This window comes from Ictalurus furcatus, chromosome 16 (assembly GCF_023375685.1).
Source record: "Ictalurus furcatus strain D&B chromosome 16, Billie_1.0, whole genome shotgun sequence".
Lineage (NCBI taxonomy): Eukaryota > Metazoa > Chordata > Actinopteri > Siluriformes > Ictaluridae > Ictalurus > Ictalurus furcatus.
Window position 1 is genome coordinate 19,353,284 of NC_071270.1, and position 22,975 is coordinate 19,376,258.

General features: G+C 39.6%; 1 protein-coding gene across 1 annotated transcript in view; it reads right to left on the reverse strand.

Annotated features, from left to right (window-relative positions):
* Nucleotides 1-3,134: 3,134 nt before the first annotated feature.
* auh (AU RNA binding protein/enoyl-CoA hydratase) overlaps nt 3,135-22,975 on the reverse strand; it is a 36,846-nt gene continuing 17,005 nt past the window's right edge. Inside the window, exons 7-10 of the mRNA XM_053644856.1 lie at nt 10,971-11,158; nt 9,073-9,123; nt 4,536-4,583; nt 3,135-3,810 (exon numbers count right to left, since the gene is read on the reverse strand). Coding sequence (XP_053500831.1) covers nt 3,733-3,810; nt 4,536-4,583; nt 9,073-9,123; nt 10,971-11,158 — 365 coding nt within the window. The 3' untranslated portion in view covers nt 3,135-3,732. The remainder of the gene's footprint in view (nt 3,811-4,535; nt 4,584-9,072; nt 9,124-10,970; nt 11,159-22,975) is intronic.

Here is a 22,975-nt window from a genome sequence, read left to right on the forward strand (position 1 = left end):
AGAAGACAGCTAAATAAAGGTCAGGGATGAGACTGACGCAGACATGTTTAATGCCACAAAGTCATGCCGTCTTGTGGTGACGAGACACTTGTTTGTGAAAGTGCAATGAGAATCGCACCCATGTGAAGACAAAGAAGTGAATAAATAAACTCTAAAGCCCTGGAAGAGGGGTGGTATTAATGGGCCTCTCTATTCCAGGAAGGAATGTGAAGTATTGGGTCAGCGCGTTGGAGGAGGTGCTGGTGTTGGAGTGCAAAGGCCTAACCACACACAGACACACACACACACACGCACACACAGAGTCACCACCTCTGTGTGGGGCATCTACAAGATTCGTTTTATGCTCTCACACGATTGTTTTAACAGTCCAAACAACAGACTTGGCCAATGGTTTCTTACTCAACACAGCAGGGAGACTAAACAGACCTCCAAGTATGCATGTATGCGTGTGCGTCTCTGAAGTAAGCCTGTGGTGCAATACAACGGCGAAGAATTGACCCTTTTTGGCACTGCCTTGCACAAATACAGAACACTACAGCACATGTCAGTCGTTCTTAGGAAATTAGGGGGAATGGGCAGGAGGAAGTTCTTTAAGATATCTTGTCTTACTGAGAAACTGACATTGCTTATGTGGACATCAGTAATTAGCTCAATACTGGGTGTATTTATTTCCGCTTACTGTTATAAAACGAGTCAGAGAAATACATTTTACAGTGGCTGTTCTCGAAATCCTCAGTGTTTATCTTTAAACACACTGTATTAGCTTGACATGCGGTCTCATAACTCAGGCGCACAGCAGTCAGCATTTTGTTGTTTTTTTAAGAGCCTTGAATGAGGTGCAGACAGCACCAAGTAAATATATTATGGGTATAAATATATTATCTACTGAAATAAGGGCATGGCTGCAACCACTTGTGTGCACTGCTTTATATTTGTAGTTTGCATTAAAAAAATAATAGGTCATGGGTCTATAAAGCACGTGTCTGTGAAGGACAGGGATTTTCATTCACAGTGGGAATTGAATACACATTACTTTCATCATGCACGTGAACCAGATATCAAATGTTTATGAGAACCGGGTCAGCACATTTGAGACCTACATAGCGTAGTTACCTTGAAAGAAAAAGTAGGGCACCCAAACAGGCCAAGTCTGACACACACACACACACACACACACACACACACACACACACACACACACACACACTCGAGAGAGAGAAAAACCCGTGATTGTGTAGAATGTTTTGCTGTTTCGGCAACATTCAGGCAGACAGTGCTGATCCAAAACCATTTCAAACCAACATCCCAGCTAGCCAAAGCTGTACCCTACACCCACAAAGTACAGAGGGTTTTTTTAGACACCGTGGCCAGATAAGCTCTACAAACCACAACAAAAGAATTGATTGCAGGCTGCAGACACAAAGTCAGCATTTTCTCTCTTCAGAGCTCGTAGCCAAGCATTACAGCAAGTAAATGACTCTGGTACTTTTCAAACCCACTTAAAGCCCATTTTGGTAGGTGTGAATGATACGAGGCCTGTTATCATTCCTCCCGAGCGGCGCTGCAGTGACTATTCGCAGCATTCCGGAGGTTTCTTCAGGTGTGGCGCACCAGACCACTTCAAGGGAGAACAATCCGTCTGACTGTAAGTCTGATGGGAAACAGCCAGTTACACCTCCAATCTGACGAGTGAGGACACGCTATGTGTGAAATGTCAGAAAAAGGAATCCATTGAAGAGCCAGGCATGTGGGCTGGGAATGGAAGTTATATAAAAAAAAAAGGGATGTGGAGAGAATTCCAAAAACATTCCTCAAATCTCATACCATTCTAGAGGGGAATCAGGGGCAGTCGTAGCCTGGCATGAAAGAAGAATCATACAGTATTCACATTGTGACCATTGTCGCAGTTACAGTAGGCTCCATTTAAATCAGAGTTCAGCTTCTAAATTGGGGTCATTTCAAACAAAAGCTCCATGAAATGACAATCAGTGAGTTTCAAAAATTACTCAACCATCCTAGCGCAGAAGGACAAATTGAATAAACTAATGACGGAACTTTATATGATACACAACACCAGAAGATGTTACTCACTACACTTCAATGTCTGCAGGATGTTCCAGAGGCCTGATAAGAAACCATGAGTAACCAGACAATGTGGTACAATTTGCCAGTCATTCTATTTTTTTCCTGTTATTGAGGTTTATTAGATAAGCATTACATCACCAGTTTAATCATTCCCAGAATGCTGCGGAGGCAGAAGTCCATCCCCCTATGACCCCCAGGGCAGTGTTCCTGTTGACTGACACAGCAGCTCTTGCACCAGAATGGGCTTTTCCCTTAACCCCCCCCCCCCCCGTCACCCCCCCCCCCCCCCCCCCCCGTCATCAGTTAACCGACAAGTGCAGGACTATGTTTCCTAGCAGCCAACCTTTACCCTACAAACTAATCCGTTTTCTTTAACGTCTACTGCATAACTTTTTTTTTTTTTTTTTCCAAGAGGTGAGCAGAGCCCCAGAACCAAATAAGACATGCATTTGTGGAATGTGGTATTAATGTTTAACTGCTCAACCATTTCCTGGGGCAGGGTGGCTGGTTGAAATAGACTGCAGATTTGCCGAAGCTTTTTGAAAGTGGAATGCTGTGTGCGTTAGGTGTGGTTTTCTTGCTGTGAGTGGGAAGGACTTTCCAGAGAGAAGGCACAATTTAATGACTCAAGAACCATACTGTTCTCTTTATTCGCTTCAGACTTGGACTAAATGATGCAATAGATCCAGGAGATGGGTCAAAAAATAGCAAAAGACTTATGCTCATGTAAAGCCTATTTTATGCTGTACAGCAGTCTTTTATTTAAGATTATTACTTGTCACACTGTAAAAGATAATCCCTAAAAAACTTTATGAACTCTCTATCAGACTGTGCAATAACATGTCCTCCGCATCAGATTATACGACGAACATACTCTAACGATAGACCTGCAATTAAAGAAAATGACTATATTCTGCTTACATCATCAATCAGCTTGATCCAGGTTAATGAGGACTGCAGGAGTAGAAAAAAAATGCACTTTAACAACAAAGACGTTTGTGGTTGTATTATGTTATGCTTTTATGCCCAAGAAAACGTACAGGATATCATACTTTTAGACAATGTTTTATTGCATTTTTTTCTCCCTACAAAAACAAAACAAAACACTTCAAGTCAATTACTATGGAATAGTGACAGTGTCAGTTATACAACATATGCTTATAATACATAACATATGCTTTAAGGAAAAGCAGACAGGCTTGTTTAATGCACTGCATCTGTAGCATTAGATATCCATTGGCATTTAAGCAGCGATGACGTAACTATATATCTGTTTTGTTGAGGTGGCTTGAATTATGAAACACTTGATTGAACATTGAAAGACACTTTGAAAGACAAGGATACAGATTCACAAACCAAAACTAAGGAAGGTGAAAAGAATGAACCGTATTGAACAAAAGAACAGAAAGACACACCATGCAAGTTTCATTCACAGGTGAGGGACATGTTGTGGAAAAGACACTCCTTTTCTCCTTCAGTCACCTCAAGTCCTTGTGAGTGAGATCACTGGTCTTTTTGTGAGAGGGCCAAGGGCTGGTCAGGCAGGCACAGGACAGCAGGCTAGTGCTTTCTCTATGACTTCTGTCAGTCGCAGTGAAAGGAAATCCGGAAGGCAGCAGTTCGGCTTTGCTCAGGACTTTTCCCATATTACTCGCCCTTATAGCGAGGGGGTCTCTTCTCTTTGAACGCTGCCAGACCCTCGAGCCTGTCCTTTGTTGGGATAACCTAAGAGATGTCACATTACTGTAGAAAAACTCAGGGTTCTCCAAAAGAGGAGGCAAGTTGTCTGTGATTATTAAAATTTAGTTTGGCAGAAAAAACAACACAATCCACCATGATCAAAATTCTAATAGATACATAGAAACAAGTAGGCCTATAAATAATGTCAACTTGATTGTAATGATAATTTTAATACAAATGTATTCTGTGCATGGAAAATTCATGAATACTGTAAAGATCCATGTGTTTCCAATAAATAGGCAGAATATTAATGCATGTGTTTGTATAATATTTAAATAGTTGGACTATGTCCTGAGGGGTCTGTACATCTTCTTTTTTTTTAACCACAACATAATAGTCTGTGTTTTCTCTAAGTGATCTATTTGCCTGCTTCCATGACCAAAACATATTGTAAAGATGCATTGTTATTTTGGTTGTATAATTAAGCTTGAAATGAAACTGTTTGCTAATCTCCATCACTGAATTGGCTGCATCACTCTCCTCTCCTTTCCACCAATAGCTGGTGTGTGGTGGGTGTACTGGCGCATTACGGTTGCCGTCGCATGATCCAGGTGGATGCTATTCACTGGTTTGAGGAGATTCCCCCCCCCATACAATGTAAAACACTTTGAGTGCCTAGAAAAGCGCTATATTAATCTAAGGACTTAATCAGACCCATGACATAGTTTGGTTCTCTGTTCACAGGATGCGGTTTGGAAATTAAACCATACCTGAGCATAGCATGCATCTTCAATCGCTAATCCTGTTGTTAAATCCACCTGAAGGGATAAAAACAGAACAAAAAAACAAAAAAAACAAAACAAGGAGTGTCAATAACCTGAAGTTGAATAACCAGTAATTCACGAGGCAATGCAATGCAAAGGAAGAATAAAAAAATAGATACTGCTATGTTTGTCACTGTTGTTCCCTTTCAAAGGGAACTTCGACGTTGCATTTAGTATAACACTATGGGAGCGCCTCTCGCGCGCAAAGGGCATCTGAAGCTTGTGTAAAATCGTGTGATATAAATATGGCACCTGTGAACCGCGCCATCAGCCTTTATCTTCAGCGAAAGACTGCATGTCAGTTGTTTGTGTAAAGACACAAAAAGACGCTTAATTTCCTCACTATCTTTTCTCAAAATCTCAGAACTTTTCTATCCCTTTAAAAAAGAGAAGAAAAAAAGGAATGAGCGAGAGAGAAAAATATGAGTGAGAGAATTCAGTGTGTTACGGCTTGCTCCCGTTTCATCACGGGGAATAGTGCACACTTTCTGGGTGAAGTGTCTAGGGGGGTAGCATGCGATGGCTGCCTCGAGAGGCTGCGCATGGTAATACCTACATTAAGCAGCTCGGCTCGCGACTCGCGCTCTTCTCGGAAGCCCAAGCGAGTTGGGTTTCAGAGCCTCGCGGATCTGGGCCGGCCGCTGCCGAGGCAGCTAGCAGTCTCAGGTCCGGGGGATCTCTTATTGATCCGGAAGAGGAGCGGGAGACGAGCGCTGCTCTATCTCTTGCTCTGTCTTCCGGGTTCGGCTCTCTGCTGGATTTTGGAGCTCGCGTCGAGACTCCTCCTTCCGCTATGGAAAGCCAAAAGGGGGAAAAAACAAACAAACAAAAAAACACACACACACGCACACAAAATAATAGTAATAATTTCTCTCTGACTCCGAGGAGCCAGAAGGATGTGCTAAAAACTGACAGCAGCATATAAAGAGCTGCTTGAAGTGATTACTAAGGCTGGATGAGCCTTTTTCTCCCCAGTGAAAGTAAATCCCCTCACACTGCAGAAACTCCCCTTTCTTCCAGAAGTGCATGACAAAATATCAGGCTTCTGGGGGAAAACCATGCATAAGCCATATTTATAACCCCACGATGTTGGATTATTTGGCCATTGTGGGAAATGAACGGCATGGCTATTTAGCTATGTTGAAGGTGCAGGAGGCACTTGCAAGCTACCTCTTTCCATCGACGGCAGGTAATTAGGGGGCCGGCTTTGCCATCCAAACCACCGTGTAAGGCCACTGTAGTATCGGTGGGCAAGGCCTATGCGATAGTGGTCTTGCTTGTGGGTCACTGCAGACAATGACAGTGTTGCAGGCCTACCAAGCAGACCTGCTGAGTGAGCTTGACATATGGCGGCATTCAGCCAGTTCCTTCCCTGTTGTCTTGAGTTCACCCAGGCATCCAAGAGTGGAGCCCGGGCCAGCACTAGTGCGAGGGAGACCCAGAAGGCGAGTATGGCAGCCCGCCAACCCCCGCAGACAGAAAGGGGAACCGAGCGGCCACAGTCACGGCCTGCTACTAGGCCTGATCTGAGAATGGTCATAAAGGCCAAGCAGGCAAAGAAGAGCAGTCCTGAGGGGCCGTGGAGGGACGTATCAGGGGACATGAGGTTGTTAGGGCAGTTAGCCCCCAGTGCTACTGTAGGGCCTCCTCTAGCCAAGGCGGTCCCAAGTTTTCAGTGTTCTCTGGTCAGCAAGCTGTCACAGGGCAACGAAAATCTGATGCTTTCCCTCCAATAGAATGTGGAATAGTTAACATCACTAAAAGACCATCTGGCAGCGTGAAAAGTACAGCCAAATGTGTCTCCATGGGTTCTGTCTACTGTAGCAAAGGGTTACCGGGTCCAGTTTATAGCTCGACCCCCCCGGTTCAGAGCCCGACGATGGCGCAGGAAGTAAGATCCCTCTTGGACAAAGGGGCCATAGAACATATTCCCTGAGGGAGGGAGGTTTTTACAGCCGTTATTCCCTGGTCCGCAAAAAATAGGAGTATGCGGCCAATTTTAGATCTGCGTTATCTGAACTGTACTCTTCGGATATACAGGCTCAAGATGCTGACGCCCAAACCTATCGTTCCACAGATTCAGTTTGAGGACTGGTTTGTGATGATAGATCTAAAAGGTGCACATTTCCACATAGAAATATCGCTAGCTTTATCCCCTCGCACCTTCACAAAGTGCATGGATGTCACTCTGGCTCCATTGTGACTCCAGGGCATCCATGTACTAAACTACCTGGACGACTGGTTAATTCTTGCACGATCCAGGGAACTGGCGGTTCAACATCGAGATGTTGTTCTCACCCACATGAAGAGCTTGGGGCTCAGGTTGAACCTCAGAAAAGTATACTTTCCCCAGTGTAGTGGACAACTTTTTCTAAGTGTTATAAGGATTCTACTACGATGAGGGAGTTTCTATCCCCAACATGCGTAGGGTCAATCCTATCAACACTGAGCAAGATAAAGCTGGACCTTGGGAGACTATTGGCACTTATGGGCCTATTGCAAAGGAGAACGTTCAGTGGTGGCTGAGAAGTTGGGGGTTTCGTCCAAGGACGAAACCTCTGTTGGGGGTTTCGTCCAAGGACGAAACCTCTGAGAATAATCAGTGTCACGCGGCGATGCCTACGTGCACTGAGAATTTGAGTGGCCCCAGTTTCTAGCCTTGGGTCACACTCTAGGGGTGTCTCCTTAGCACAAGACGGTAATGAGAGACACTTCCCTCACGGGCTGGAGCGCGTTCTTAGACAGCTGTCCAGTTCACGGTCTCTGGTGCGGCCCTCATCTGGAACGGCATATAAATTCCCTAGAAATGTGGGCCATATTTCTAGCACTGAAATTCCTTCTTTCTCAATTGAGAGGTCACCATGTGTTTAAAGACAACACACCAGTGGTCTCATATATTGACCACCAGGGAGAATTATGTCTGTGCCCCCTGTTCAGGCAGGCACAACTAATTCTTCTCTGGGCAGAAGGAAAGTTTGTCAATGAGTGCAATGAACAGTCTGGGAATATGGGGACAGACATCCTGTTGAGGCAGGGGCTGAGGCCCAGGAATTGGTGGCTCCATCCACAAGTGGTGGAGTCCATATGGCGAGGTTTGGCCAAGCGGGACTGCATGTGTTCGCCTCCTTGGAGACAACACACGGCCCACTGTGGTTCGGCCTCACTCCTCCCGCACAATTAGGGCTGGACGCCATGGTGCACATGTGGCCAAGGTCACATCTGTATGCTTTTCCCCCCCATCGCTCAGCTCCCACAAGTTCTAGAGAGAGTTTGCCAAGACAGTCTATGTCTGCTGCTAGTAGGACCTTATTGGCCAGCTCGAATATGGTTCTCAGAGATAATATCACTGCTAGATGGCACTCCTTGGGAGATTCCCATCCGCAGGGATCCACTGTAGACCCAGTGAACTGCGCAATAGCTACAGTCCTGGAGTTCTTACAAGAACATTTCTCAGCGGGGTGGGCTCCTTCTACAATCAGGGTTTACGTGGCGGCCATTTCAGCCAGCCACGCCCCTGTTGATGGAGCCTCTGTAGGGCAACATCCTCTAACTTCGAGGTTTATGCGTGGTGTCAGGAGGCTGCAGGCCGCGCATACTTTCCTGGGACCTTCCTGTGGTTCTGGAAGGACTGTCAGGTTCCCCATTAAACATAACTATAAATTAATAAAAAGTATGATTTGCTATTCTTTAATGAACAAACATTGCAATTGTTTATTAAATTGCTTTGGTGTAAGAGAAATAAATGATAGTAAAACTCCTCTATATAATACATGGGCTATAATTAATGATGTTATTTGAGCGTCTGAGATGTAATGGATCAGAAGCAGCTTCTAGATTCTAATAATACAATTAATGTTCAATAAGCAGTAAACTCTATAATGCCTGTCCAGCTTTGTACTAAATCCCAATCTGCAATTGCAATCTACAGTATTGAACGCATTCCCAGCGGCATAGTTTCCAAAGTATCTGCTGTATTTAAACACAATCTAACGTGTGCAGTTGTCCAAACTCCCTACTGGGGTTTCAAAAATAGGCGGTATGTGAAAAATGACAACATTTGTCAGGACATCAGTATAATTAATGACTTCCTTTGACCTAAAGGCTCCATGGCACTGACAGATATGCCCCTGGGTTCAAGGTGGTGTCATGGAACAGACTCTCACTGGCATCTAGTGTAGCAGCTGAACCCAATAGTAGGGTCGCAACTGACGGACACCACATTCATACAACTCAATCTACATGCAGAGTCTCACGTTTGGTTCTTTTAAAGGCAAAACAGGAAGACTTAGATCTGATAAATACTACAAGATTATACTTTAGGCTTTTTCATTAATCAAGCCCTAAAATGCTTAATACACCGCTTGTCCAGTCCGTTAAGAGACTCCCAGAGGAAATGAACACAAACAAACCCTTTGTTTACGATTTTATAGAAAGTTTCCGATTAAAAAATTAACAGATGATTTAGCAAAAAGTATAATCTTACCTCTACACCCTGGCTGATGGCCAGCTTGGCCATTCGGACTGCAATCGGCCCCTAAAAGGACAAACACAGAATATAATCAGAAAACCATGCAGCTTCCCCTCCAGACCATATAATTCACATCACACCACTTTGGTTGTGACATCAATGTAGTGAGAAGTATTAACAAAAATGATCTACATCAGAATCTCCAAACCTAGTTAATGTTCATTTCATTCTAAAACAGTTGCCTTCCCAAACATGCCAAGAATCTCATGTTCTTGCTTATTTATTTTTTTGTCTCGTAACACAGCCCTGTTGAATTCTGATTGGACAGAAGTTGTTGATTAATTTTCTATAACAGCAGCTCTGACAGTAGACAGTAACCCTGTGCATATAATCAAAATATAGTGGATGGAGAAAGTTTACACACCACTTTTAAAAAAGGATTTTGTGATGTAAAAAAATTAAACCAAGATAAATCATGTCAGATCTTTTTCCACCTTTAATGTGATTATATCAACCAACAAAATTCAAGTGAAAAACAAACAGAACCATAAATGTGCATGCCCTTTTATAATGGGGCATGTGACTGGTCAGCATTAATCAATCACATTCAAACTAAGGCTCAAAAGTAATTATCATACACCTGTCATCAATTAAGTGATTCTGTTGAAACCCAAATAAAGATCAGATGTTTGTGTACAATTTTCTTGACATCTTTTTGGTTTCAATGGACTGCTAAAGTCATGGTCCACTGAGAGCTTACAAAACATGTACGGGATCTCGTTGTTGAAAGGTAGGATGAGGAGATGGATCAACCATGGAACAACGTGAAGGCCGTCATCAAAATGTGGAGTAAATGGGACACAACAGTGACATAACAAGAACAGGAACGTCCCTCAAAAATTGACAAAAGGACAAGACAAAATCTTCTCAGGAAGGCTGCAAAGATACCTATAGTACAGTGACAATAAAGGAGCTGCAAGAACATCTGGAAAGTAGCCTAGTAAACTCCCTGCATTTGACAACAATCTCTCCTATTGTTAAAGCCCTTTCTCACAAAAAGAAACAAACAACCAACATTCAAAGCCACCTAAATTCTGCCAAAACATACTTTCAATCACCCCACACTGGACTGGCGCTCTAGTCAAGATAGACGGAATCATGGATAGCTCCAAAAACCTATTAATAATATCTATTTCAGCACAGAACCCCTGTGTTAGACAGCTGAAGATGAAATATTTCACCTTCTAGCACAATAACAACCCAAAGAACAAATCCAAGTCAATAATATGATGATCAACATTTTGGAATGGTCCAGATCTAAATCTTATTAAAAATCCATGGAATGACTTGTAGAACGCTGTGTACAGGAGATCGCCTCACAATTCGATAGATCTGGAGTATTTCTGCAATGAAAAGTGGAATGAAATTGCCAAATGAAGATGTGCTAAGTTGGTAGACCCTTAGCCAAAAAGACAAAGTGCTGTATTACAAACAAAAGGTGCTTTAACAAAGTGTTAGTTAATGGGTTTGCACACAAGCAGGTTAGTGTTCGTTTTTTCTTTTTTTCCCTAAAACATTTCTATTTGTTTTTTTGTTTTTTTATTTGTCACTTGAATTTTGTTGGGTGCTATATCACATTAAAAGGTGGAAAATGATCTGACATGATTTATATTGGTTTCATTATTTACATCAGAATTTTCATTTTAACAGGGGTGTATAGACTTTTTATTTCCACTGTAAATGCACAAGAGTTTTACATGTGGTTTTCTAACATTTTTGGGAGGCCATTCAACAATTATATTTGCTTTCCTGTAAATTTCAGTTAAAATACAGTTGTCTTGTGACCTTAGTATGCAGCATGCAAACTGTGCAATGTTCTGTCCATCCAAAGCTGGACAGGAGGTGTCACGTACCTGTGGGTTGAACTCTCGGGCAAGCTCCAGAGCTCTCAGGTAAGCTGCATCCCCGTTCTTGTTTTGCTCCACAGCATGATTTACCAGCCCTAGAGTTTTCGCCTCAGCACCATCAACCACCCGTGCAGCAAAGATCAGCTCCTTGGCCAGGGACACTCCTATAGTTCGTGGGAGACGCTGGGTTCCCCCTGCACACACACAGAGAACCAATTTCAGTTGCTGTGTTTGAATAAAATCTAGACCTTTGAGACATAATCACACACTGACAAATGGTTCCAATAATAAACAAAAAAAAATGTGAGACATAATAATAATAAACTGTGTGACCTTTCAGAAAGCAAATGGACACTCTTGTGAAAGCTCTTAACTTCCGTAATAAGTGAAAGCCACAGTGTCCTGCTGACATACACATTCACTGAGTCGTCTCCATTACGTCAATGCATTAGCACAGTGAAACTTAAATCCCCCCTGCACCTCCCAGAGTAGGATTATTAAGATAATGTCAACCTCAAGGGTGAGATGGGCTCTCATTTTCTAAGCTCCAGAAATACCTACTAACCAAGCGCTGTAGATAAGGCAGGAGGAATTCCAGATGAGACAAAAATCAACCCTTGTTTACAACAATAAAAAGCCATGGGTTTACTGCATACGATGGCAGGTCTCCAGCTGTTTATGGCCAGAGACTCTTTCTAATGTAAGATTTTTTTTTTTATAATCAGAGCAGAGATTTATTCTATGAATATAATGCAAAAGGGCTCTTGAGTAGCACAATAGTAAACAGTTTGCCATCTGTGGCCGTGCTCTCTGGGTGGGCAGGATGACGTTACTCTCACCCCTGCCAATCAGTGTGACCAATCGCAGGTGTCTGTGAGCTCATGTATGCGGAAGAGGGCAGATGATGCTTTCCTCAGAGTGTGTTATGCTGACCTGTGATGCAGCCTGAACAGAAGTTTGAAAAGATGTGGCTGGTTTCAAGTGTCTCAGAGGAGGCACATGCTAGCTATTGCATGGGAATTGGCCAAGACCGAATTAATGAGAAATTATGAGGAAGAAAAAAATATATGCAACTGTTCAAATATTAGGTACGATTGGCAAAAATGTACCTTCATATTTACTTATTAAATCCATGACGTTTGTTCCCACCAACAGAACACCAAATCAGTTACAATCTGTTCAAATATCACGTTTGCATCGTCATGAACAGCACTTTTTTTTTCCTAATATTATTTAGTGATTCAAGTTGACATTATTTATTTGACTTTAAGTTACCACAATGCATAATATCTTTCAGCTCAAAATGTACTCATCAGGATTGATACCATAGAGACCTGCTTCATATATTTATATAATTAAAATGTGTTTAATGACCCGTAAATCCTCAGGTACTTAATACAGATAAATGCTTTTAACACTTGGTTTCATTTAACTAGGTAACTTGTAACATTCAAAGTTAGAGATGTGTGTGTGTATGTATATATATATATATATATATATATATATATATATATATATATATATATCCCCTATATAGTGTACAGAATTGGCTATATAGTCAATAATGAACAATAGTTGCCAGTAGATAGAAAAGGTCTGATTTTACAGTCAATTCCAAAATAGTTGGGATGGTAAATGAAATGCAAATAAAAACAGAAAGCAGTCATTTGTAAATTTATTTGTAGTCCAAAATAAACATTATACAGACAAAGTATTTCATGATTTACCTAATCAGCTTTCTTGTTTTTTGGATGGGTTAGCCAATTTGCCAACAGATATGTCAGCATATAATCTAGAACTCCTCAAACACAAATCTCTAGATTTCTCTACAGTGCACAATATAATAAAAAGATTCAAGGAATTCATTCAATTCTTTGTGTGTAAAGGACAAGGACAAAAACCACTTCTGAATGTGTGGGATTGCTGATCCCTCAGATGTCTTAAAAACCTTCACGTATCTGTAATGGATATCATGACATGGACTTACAAATACTTCGTTAAACCTTTGTCAGTCAACACCATTCACAGCTGCATCCACAAATACAAGTTAAGGCTTTACTATGCAAAGCAGAAGCCATACATCAATAAGGTCCAGAAGTGCAGCCGACTTCTCTGGGCTCACTCTAATCTGAGATGGACAGCAGCACAGTTATAACAGGTTCAACATTCCAAATAGTTTTTGGACAAAACAGACATGTTTTTGGGACCACAGTGGAAAAGGACCATCCAAGCTGTTATCAGCGTCAGGTCCAAAAGCCAGCATCTGTCATGGTATGGAGGTATGTCAATGACCATGGCATGGGTAACTTGCATATCTGTAAGGGCATCATTAATGCAAAAGATATTTTAACATTATATGCTACCATCCAGTCGCTTTCTCTTCCAATACAACATCAAACCACATTCTGAATGGATTACAAGTGCATGGCTACGTAAGTAGAGAGTGCAGGTGCTAGACTGGCCTCCATGGAGTCCTGACCTGACTCCAATTATGAATGTGTCGCGCATTATGAAGCACAAAATACAGTAATGAGGGCCCCATAAAATTGCGCAGCTGAAGACCTGGATAAGAGAAAAATAGGGGAAAATTCCACTTGCTAAACATAAACAACTGGTGTCTTCAGTGCCCAAACACTTAATAAGTGCTATTAAAAGAAACTTTAATGTTACACAGTAGTAAACACTCAATTTTTTTGGAGTGTGTTGTAGTAATCAGATCTGAAATGAGTGTACTGTATATCTTCCACTAAAAAAAAAATACTTATTAAATTCACAAGTTCTAACATTAAATAATGTGTTGTTGTAGTGTTTTCAATATCATACAGGGTGAATAGAATTTACAAATCACTTGTTTTATTACCATTTTCCTTACTGTCCCAAAGTTTTGGGAATGCGGTTGTAAAATTAAGTGAAGGCTCCCTTCATTATGAGTCAGGCAGTTCATTTTAAACATCGTTTTCTTCTCTGGCTGCACATACTGACTGCTTTTGTTTCCTTCATCTTCAAAGATTGATTTGATTTTTAGTCACTCATACACAATTTCACTTTGCATAAGCTTTTTGGTTTTTTTAAACAATGTAATCAAGACTGCCATCAGCAGCTTACAGAAATAGCAATATATCGTCAAAATGTAATTAAGAAACACTGCGGCTGAAATGTTAATTGAACATATAACAATTGTGCTAAATGCAATTTGTTAAATATAGAAACGTGTGTATATACAGTCACCATCCACTGTACACCTGCTCATGCAGTTATCTAAACATCCAATCATGTGGCAGCAGCACAATGCATAAAATCATGCAGATACACCTCAAGAACTTCAGTTAATGTTCACATTGAACATCAGAATTTTTAAGAAGTGTGATCTCTGTGACTTTAACCAATAATAGTAATAATCTTCAACATGTGCCCATGATAACCTCAGATTCATAACAGCAGAAGGGTGCTCTACTAAGTACTAAAGATGACTCCCATGAAGGGGTTGAATAATTTTGAGACAGGAGAAGTCATTAGAAGTTGCATTTTCAGTTGAATTTGGGGAAACAATTTGAAGCACTCCTTGTGCTGAACTATTTCAATTGCTTTTGTTTGATTTGTTCATTGCAAACAGCTGAAAGTCTGTAAATTTTGACAATAAACCCGATTTGCAATGGGGGTTGAATGCCACATGATTGGCCAATTAAATAACTGCATGAATGAGCAGGTGTACAGCTGTTCCTATTAAAGTGTCCCATGTTAGTGTACATATACGTTGATAGTCACATTTTTGCTTAAACTTTAAGAAATGGGTTCAAGTTAAGCCAGGTGAACACTGTGTGATTTTTATAGTCCTTTGCGACTGTTGCTTGTCAGACCGTACGAACATGATCCCTGCTGTAAGCCATGTCACACTGTAGGATCTCAGCAGTCATTAATGTCAGACTGTACCACAGTCAAGACGTGAAAAACAGACGCAAAATTCTTCGAGGAAATTTGGAAGATCAGCCACGTCTGGGAAGTTTTACTACTGTGAAGAGTTTTTCCATTTGGAGATAACAGCTCTCACTGTGGTTCTTTGGAGTCCCAGAGCCTTTGAAATAGCTTTATAACCCTTCCCAGACTGATGTATTTCAATCACCTTCTTCCTCATAATTTCTGGAATTTTTTTCAATGTTGGCATAATGTGTTACTGGCTAAGACCTTTCAAACAACTTCATGCTGTTAAAAAAAAAAAGTTCTATTTAAGTGTAGATTTGATTGAACAGGGTTTGCAGTAATCAGGCCTGGTTGCATCTAGTCTAGCTGAACTCCATTATGGATGCAGTTTCAAAGATTTGGGGAATTAGTAACTATGGGGGCAAATACATTTTCACACAGGCCCAGTTGGTATTGGATAACTTTTTTGCTTCAATAAATTACATCATCATTTAAAAACTGCATTTTGTGTTTACTCAGGTCGCCTTTGTTTTAGCTTAGATTTTGTTTTAATTTCTGAAACAATTTAGCATGAGATATACACATAAACAGAAGAAATCTGTTTTTGAAAACAAATACTTTTTCACAGCACTGTAAGTTTACATGTAACTGAAATTCTGACCTGGATTACTCTAATTAGGCACTAGTAGCACACAAAACAATTAACACTCTCTAACATCAACTGTAAGACAAATCTAGGCTTACGGTAAATCATACTAATTAAGCTACTTCACAAAACAAGTGCACTTGCCTTTAATAAGCACTTTAATAGCACTAATTAGAATCTGAGAGTGAAAATTAGTAAGTCCTTTAATTTAACACTTCCTTAATATTCCTTATTTAATTACTAATAGTGGGTAAAAAAATAAATTAAATTAAATTAAATAAAATTTAAAAACACCCCTACATGTTCAAAACCCTTTGACTGGAAGTGTATACAAATATTTGTGACTATCTTCTAGATCATCTACAGCCTTCAGGGACAGAGATGACAGATAATTATGTAGCAGCTTGCATTAATGGACAAATAGCTTAAAACTATTTCAGCAATCCACCAATCTTTTATGAGATGTCAGAAATTGAAGCCGATAATTGAATAATATTTTTCATGCATATATTGTACCCACTTATACCAGTAACCTAATCAGCACTGCACCATCATGCAGTGAGCATTCGCTGTCATCGCAGAGAACCTCAGTAATACCAGAGGTCACATCATCACAAGTTGAAGTCAGGTTTTTAATCTTCTGACTGGCTTGCACAACTCTCACCCAAGTTCATGAGGGAAATATGTTTACACTTCAAGATGCAGATACGTGTTGCATAAATGCTCAGTGATGAAGCAATCCTCAACTTTCACCACACTACGCCGAACCGTCATGTTCTCTCTTAGTGCCTTGACAATAAATCAAACTAAATCATGCAGATCTGGCCACATCTTGCATTGCTGATGGAAAGATTGACTGAGTGTTGTGTTCCTGTTTGCCAATCTTTCTTCTGAAATCTGATAGTTTGCACTGGATGTTTCCCAGACATCTAGAGTGGGAAAAACAAGTTGTAATACCCAGTCAATTACATAACTGTATAACAATTAAGGAAAGAAATATGGGTTTACCATTGAGAATCAGGATTGCCCAAAAGTGAACTTCACAGACAAGGAAGTAGTTTTTTTTTTTGTTTTGTTTTTTTAAGAAAAGATCTGAGTCACTGTGATTCCAGGAAAATAAAATAAACATGATTCAGCTATTAATGTCACTGCTCATATCCAAAGAAGTCTTTTATGCACAATGAACTCTTTTAGACATGCATTCAAACAAAGATATCTAACAAGTTCCAGCAAGTGAACCTTAGAGTGTCCTTACGCAACGTTGTGTAACTAACAGATTTTTCTTAACGTGGCGGAGATTTTGCAAGAGATTCGAGGAAAGCCTTGCATCACAACCCAGTCATAGCCAACGTGAAAAATAGGCCCATCCTAGTTACAGCACGTATTTGGAAAGGGTAAAAAAAAAAAAAAAACAGGGAACAAAGAATAAGCTTGCTGTCTCGACATGTTGGTGAAAGCATGATATATCGTCAGGACGGTTGACCTGGAGCTTTGCCCTGAGCTGTTTGAAAATCTTCTGTATGGCCCAGTCAGCGAGACGATTATAACATATTGCATTCCCAGAACTGTCTAAAGGCAGCCAAGAAACCGGTGAGTGTCACCTCTGAGAATGTCAGCTGTGCAGTTCTGCCACTTCTGAGGAAGGACAGCTCTTGGAACTAAACTTAATCAACACAAACCTTAACCCGTTAACGCTCTGCGCTCAGACATGTGTCATGGAGCTCACTAATGCCACATTAGTTCCTGGTGATTTGTGGAGTATCTTTTTTGCTCCTTGGGGCTCTAAGAACTTACAGGGGTCCCTTAGACAGGTGGAAAGTACATTTACACTCACACACATGGCTGTAGGAAGGAAAGCCTGTCAGGAAATGGAACAGACTTCTATTTAGGTGTTTTGACACCTTGTTTAAAAAAAATCTAAAGGCACTAGTCTGAGCAGAACATATGTGAAGGCTACGCATTCCTCTTTACGAACAGATGATGTCATACTGAGTCTTTTCCTGTGCGTTCACATACACAAACACGGCTCAGAATACAAAAAGCCTGGATTTCATTTCACCCGTTCCTTATTACACAAGAAGCTTATCCCATCAGAGCATGCTGAAATCCAGAGCTCTAAAAAAGACAGCGTAGAGCGTATATCTTTTTGATATACTGTGTGCTCGCATATATCTCAAGTCATTTTATTACTTGTTATGACTTGTTTGGTTATAGACTCAAAATACAATTTAGCGTAAACGTAGGTCAGCAGATGTTTAACAAAAAAAAAAGGAAATAATTGCATAAATTAAATAATTATTATAAATATTCAGTAAATAAACATTCAATTAAAATGATTTTTGACCCAAGTTGAATTTTTATGTAATGTTGTCATGAGACCACACGTCTGAACTGAGCACGTTATTACAGTTATGTATGAACCACGTAAAACAAATGAAAAACAAGTCTTCTCTACAAAATAAAAGTCTTTATATAATGACTTACCCACTGACTTTTTCCCAGGTTTAAATTATATTCCACACATGATATATTAACTTGAGAGACAAACTATTATAAACTATGTATGACCTGCTCCTATATTAGCCATGCAGAGCAGGTCAGATTGTGAATGATGTAATAGATCTTCATGGTTCCCAGCGTATGAGCTCTTTGAAGCACATTTAACGTGATGAAAGCTGCCGGGATGGATGTCTGCTCGTCACAGATGTTAAGATGATTTGGGTAAAATGGTCAACCATTCCTTAAAGTAATGTTCCATGGCTGTATCATTCCGTTTTTATGGGAGAATATAAAATACTCAATGCCACATTAAACATCAGAGACTGTTCGCAACGTTGGAGTTCACTTCGCATTTTCTCCCAACACTTTTTCTCCCACCAAGTTAAACAGATTTTTTATGCTGCGTCACATGGATTTGGCCCACTTTTAAAAGGTTGTCATCACCACCCAACCGCATAGATCTATTTTTGGACTCCACTCAACCAGTACTTGTTTATATTTTGACCCCTTTCTTCTTAGCCTCTCTCCTCTCTCTTGTAACAAAGCTGTTTGTAACATTTAGTTAACTTGTCCAATTTCTTGATGCAATTTAATCTGTTCCTTTTGATTAATGAGCTGGGTCAAATTTTGTGCAAATAATTTTGATAAACATCACCTAACAGGTTTTTTGTGTGTATGTGTACTTTTTCTTCTGGAACAACATTAATGTGTAAACTGCGTAAACAGAACGTGACGTTCCAGTTACAAGACCACCATCATAACTTGATTTATGCAGACAGATGTTTAAATTAATAATAATTATTATTATTATTATTATTATTATTATTATTATTATTATCATCATCATCATCCACATAAAAATGTATTTATGGTAAATCCCTTTAATGAAACAATCTACAATAATTAAATCAGAGGTTCCCAAACTTCTTGGGTAAATGACCCCAAATGGACATTTTGAATTTTCTATGACCAATCCCACTGTACTTTTTAAAAATTGTATTTATTTTTTTTAATTAAATATTCAATTCGATAAATGATTGAAAACCAAACAGATATTCCTTGCCCTGACGGTCCAGTCTAGTAGGAAGTGTTGTGTTGTTATAGGAAAATCCACGCTGGGGGGTGAGATACGGCTCAATGCGAAGCAGAGGAGTCTGGTTTATACTTGGCGGATGATTTTGCGTGCACATGCAGAAGCAACACAATCAGCATTGTTTACATACATGTTTGTGTATCTTATGTACATTCAGAAGATTTAAAAGCAACATTCACTAAAGTTGACACATCAGAACCAAAACACCTCGGTACGTCACGTTTACAAGTTGAATTATAAAATGTTTTGTAATTATGCAGAGTGACGTTAAACACTCTAACGACCTCTTTCTCTCTTAAAATTTGCCACTGGCCTCAAGATTATTGTCATGGGCTGTATCTCAAATCAAAAACACCGACATTACATTCAAAAGCATTTACTAATCTAGAAAATCCAGAAGGCTGGTACCCAAAACAGACCAGTAGGGTTGAAGCCTACATGAGAGATTTTTAAAATTCAAACACTACCTGTAAAAGCTGGTTAGTGTTCATGCTCAATAATGGTGAGTTAAGACACAAGTTGTTCATCTACCTCTGTGTTTAGCAGAGGTAGATGGACAGGGAAATTTGTCCACTTTGATTTCCGGTCAACAAAGTGAAAAGACTTAAAATAACAATTTTATTTTAAATGTGGTTTGTCTTAATGTGATCCCAATAATGTTTCAAAAACAAAATCTGTTTTCAATTCTATTATTAAATAATATTATATGAATGAAACCAAAGAGATGATTGTGAGTTTCTCTCGCAATCCCATTAGTAAATCAAGTGACCCCTAACTTGGGAAACCCTGCATTAATGAATTAATGAACAAAATAAAAGACCCAAAAACTGTATTTCCAGATTTAGAAACCCTTATAAAAATGTTCTCTGGAACACTATTCTACACTACAGGGACAATGTATGAAAAACATTTTCCACAAACTGAGGTGCGAGTGATCAATGGGACTAACAATAGGCCTGCTTGAGGTGCTCAGGATGGACTATACTGCTTCGGGAGATCAGTAAGATACCCAGAGCTAAACCATTCAGAGCTTTAAAACATCATAAGCCGGATTTTGTAGTCATTTAACATGGCAGGCCATGTAGATTGAATATCACACTGGTTATGTGTTCTGAGGTACTATTCCTGGTAAGGACGGAGCTACATTCTCAACTAGCTGAAGCTTGCTTAGAGAGCCAGCATGGCTGCCAGCCAGAATCGTTATCTATTATTATCTTTCATCCATCAGATTCAGAAAAAAAAATTGAAAACAAGAGCTTAATAGCCAAGTATTGTCTTAATTGATATTTTCTGAGGTAAAGTCACAGGACTCACTTTTCCTCAGGCTTAAAATAAAGCTATCTAGTTCTGTCTCAATCAGCAGCAGTTTGTAACAGGTGGTATTGTGTTCAGCACGAGGGTATCTGTTTTCTTGAAGAAAAAAACTGTGTTTGTGAACCACTGCTGTAGCCCTGTTGAGGATCTGGGCCAGACGAACAGTGGTGTGGGACGAAGCACAGAAGTAGGTCAGTGGATTGGTGGCATGTTTCTGTCACAAATCCATGTACATCCATGAAATGTTTTCCTAAACTATGAGGAACAGCTTGACTCAATACTTCATAAATGAACTCTTGCCCTAGGAATCTGATAATCTTTTGCCTTAGTGTGACAAAGCAAGAAAGAATGAGTTTGGCCACTGAACAAAAAAAAAAAGACAACTATTGCTGTTTTCCTTAGAAAAATTTGTCAAGCTCTGGTAAGATTAGAGTTGTACTAGGCAGATGAGAAGCTTCCAAATGCAGGTTCACACACAGATCACTCATGTTCATCATGAGTGTGATCAGTTCTGTTTTCACATCAAGATACATTTTTATTTTTGATTTTTCATATTGTTTGTTATTATTATTATTATTATTATTATCAGTTTAAGTGTTTTACAGTGCCCAATGGCACCGCAGTTACCAAGTCTCGCAAGCCAGACCTCAAGTTTGCTAGAGAGTATGGTAAGATTTGTCAATAAATGTGACCAAAACTACATACGTTCACAGACTGTAATTCCAGACAACCAACCACATGACCTTCATATAAAATTCTTGAATAAGACAGGATTCCAAAAGAGCTTTTTTCAGTCCCGTGACAAAACCCTGCTCATTGTAACACTGAACTCCAGTGCATGAAACTACATATACACTGACGTACAAAGATCCAGTTGTGGCTTTCAAGATCCTGAAGTCTGTGGCCAGAAAAGCATTCCAAACACAGGGGATATGCAACGTCTAAAACTCACCTAAAAGGGAAGGTCACTATGAAAACTACATTTAATCAAACAGAGAGCAATAAGATCACTGAATACATGTCTTGTAAAGCACATTCACGGACCGGCTGCATTTAAATCATACTTGGATTTGTGATGCTACAAATGAAATATAAAGATTCAATTAAGATAAACGCTCAGATGTCTCTACATTTCCACCACAGCAAGTCAAGACTTCCGTCTCAACAGTTTCAGACTGACTGAGAATTAAAAATAACATCGTCTCTGAGATTAGAACCAGAGTTTCATTTCCACGAATCTGGACAAACTTGCAGAAGTGTGACCACAGAAATATGTCAAGCCTAATAAAGGAACATTTCAATTTCTCTCCTAGTCACACGGATAACAAGGAATTCATTCAGAAGCCGGAGAGTGGGTTTGCAAATAGAGGTCTTGCACATTCTAATACAGTATCAAGCTTGTGAGAGAGAGAGAGAGAGAGAGAGAGAGAGAGACAGAGAGAGAGAGAGAGAGAGATGGTGATCTGTTCAGCTATCATACACACAGAAAGGATGACGAAATGAATTCATATCTGCACTCTCTCATATATTATCTTATCAGTTCTGGCAACTCAGAACCTGCAGACTATTCCTCAGAAGTGTGTGTCAGTTCATTGAAACTAACGCGTAATAGAAATGTTATTTCAAAATACACCAGGTGGACAACTACTGGAAGCCACTCTTTCCCGGGCAGGAAGCAGCCTTGCTTCCATTACTTTTTCTTCAGAAGCAAATCGGAAGTTAAACTCAATTTTGCAATCATTCAACTAATTACTATGATTATTATTCCATTGTTTATCCAGACATGAATTTTACATCACCAAGTACACTACCGGTCAAAAGTTTGGAGACACTTGACTGAAATGTTTCTCATGATCTTAAAAACCTTTTGATCTGAAGGTGTATGATTAAATGTTTGAAATCGGTGTTGTAGACAAAAATATAATTGTGCCGACATATTCATTTCTTTCATTAGAAAACTAACATTTTATATACAAAAAAATATATTTTTTTAAACGGACGACTTGCAGTAAAATATTCCGAAAAGCAGTCAGTAAGTGTCCAGCGTAGGTGGGAACTCCTTTAATACTGTTTAAAAAGCATCTCAGGGTGATTCCTCAAGAAATCGGTTGAGAAAATGCCAAGAATACATTTCTGGAAATTCTAAGTAAAAAGGGTGTCTACCCTGAAGATGCTAAAATATTAAATAATTTTGGATTTATTTTGGATTTTTTATCACAACATAATTCCCATAGTTTCATTTGTGTTAATCCGGAGTTTTGATGGCTTTATTATTATTATAAAATGAGAAAAAAAAATAAAATGAAGAATGAGTGTGTCTAAACTTTTGACTGGTAGTGTATATTGATAAAACTCAAGTCTATTTTGTCTCATTTGTAAAAATAAATTATTTTGGTTACCAAATTCAAGGTTAGAGAACAGGGGAGTGGATGAGAGAAGGTAAGGGGGAAAAACGTTTAAAAAAATTTTTTAAATTAAAAATAAATAAATAAATAAAGGCAGAGCAGAGCTCCTAAACAATGCCATCAAGGAGTCAGAATA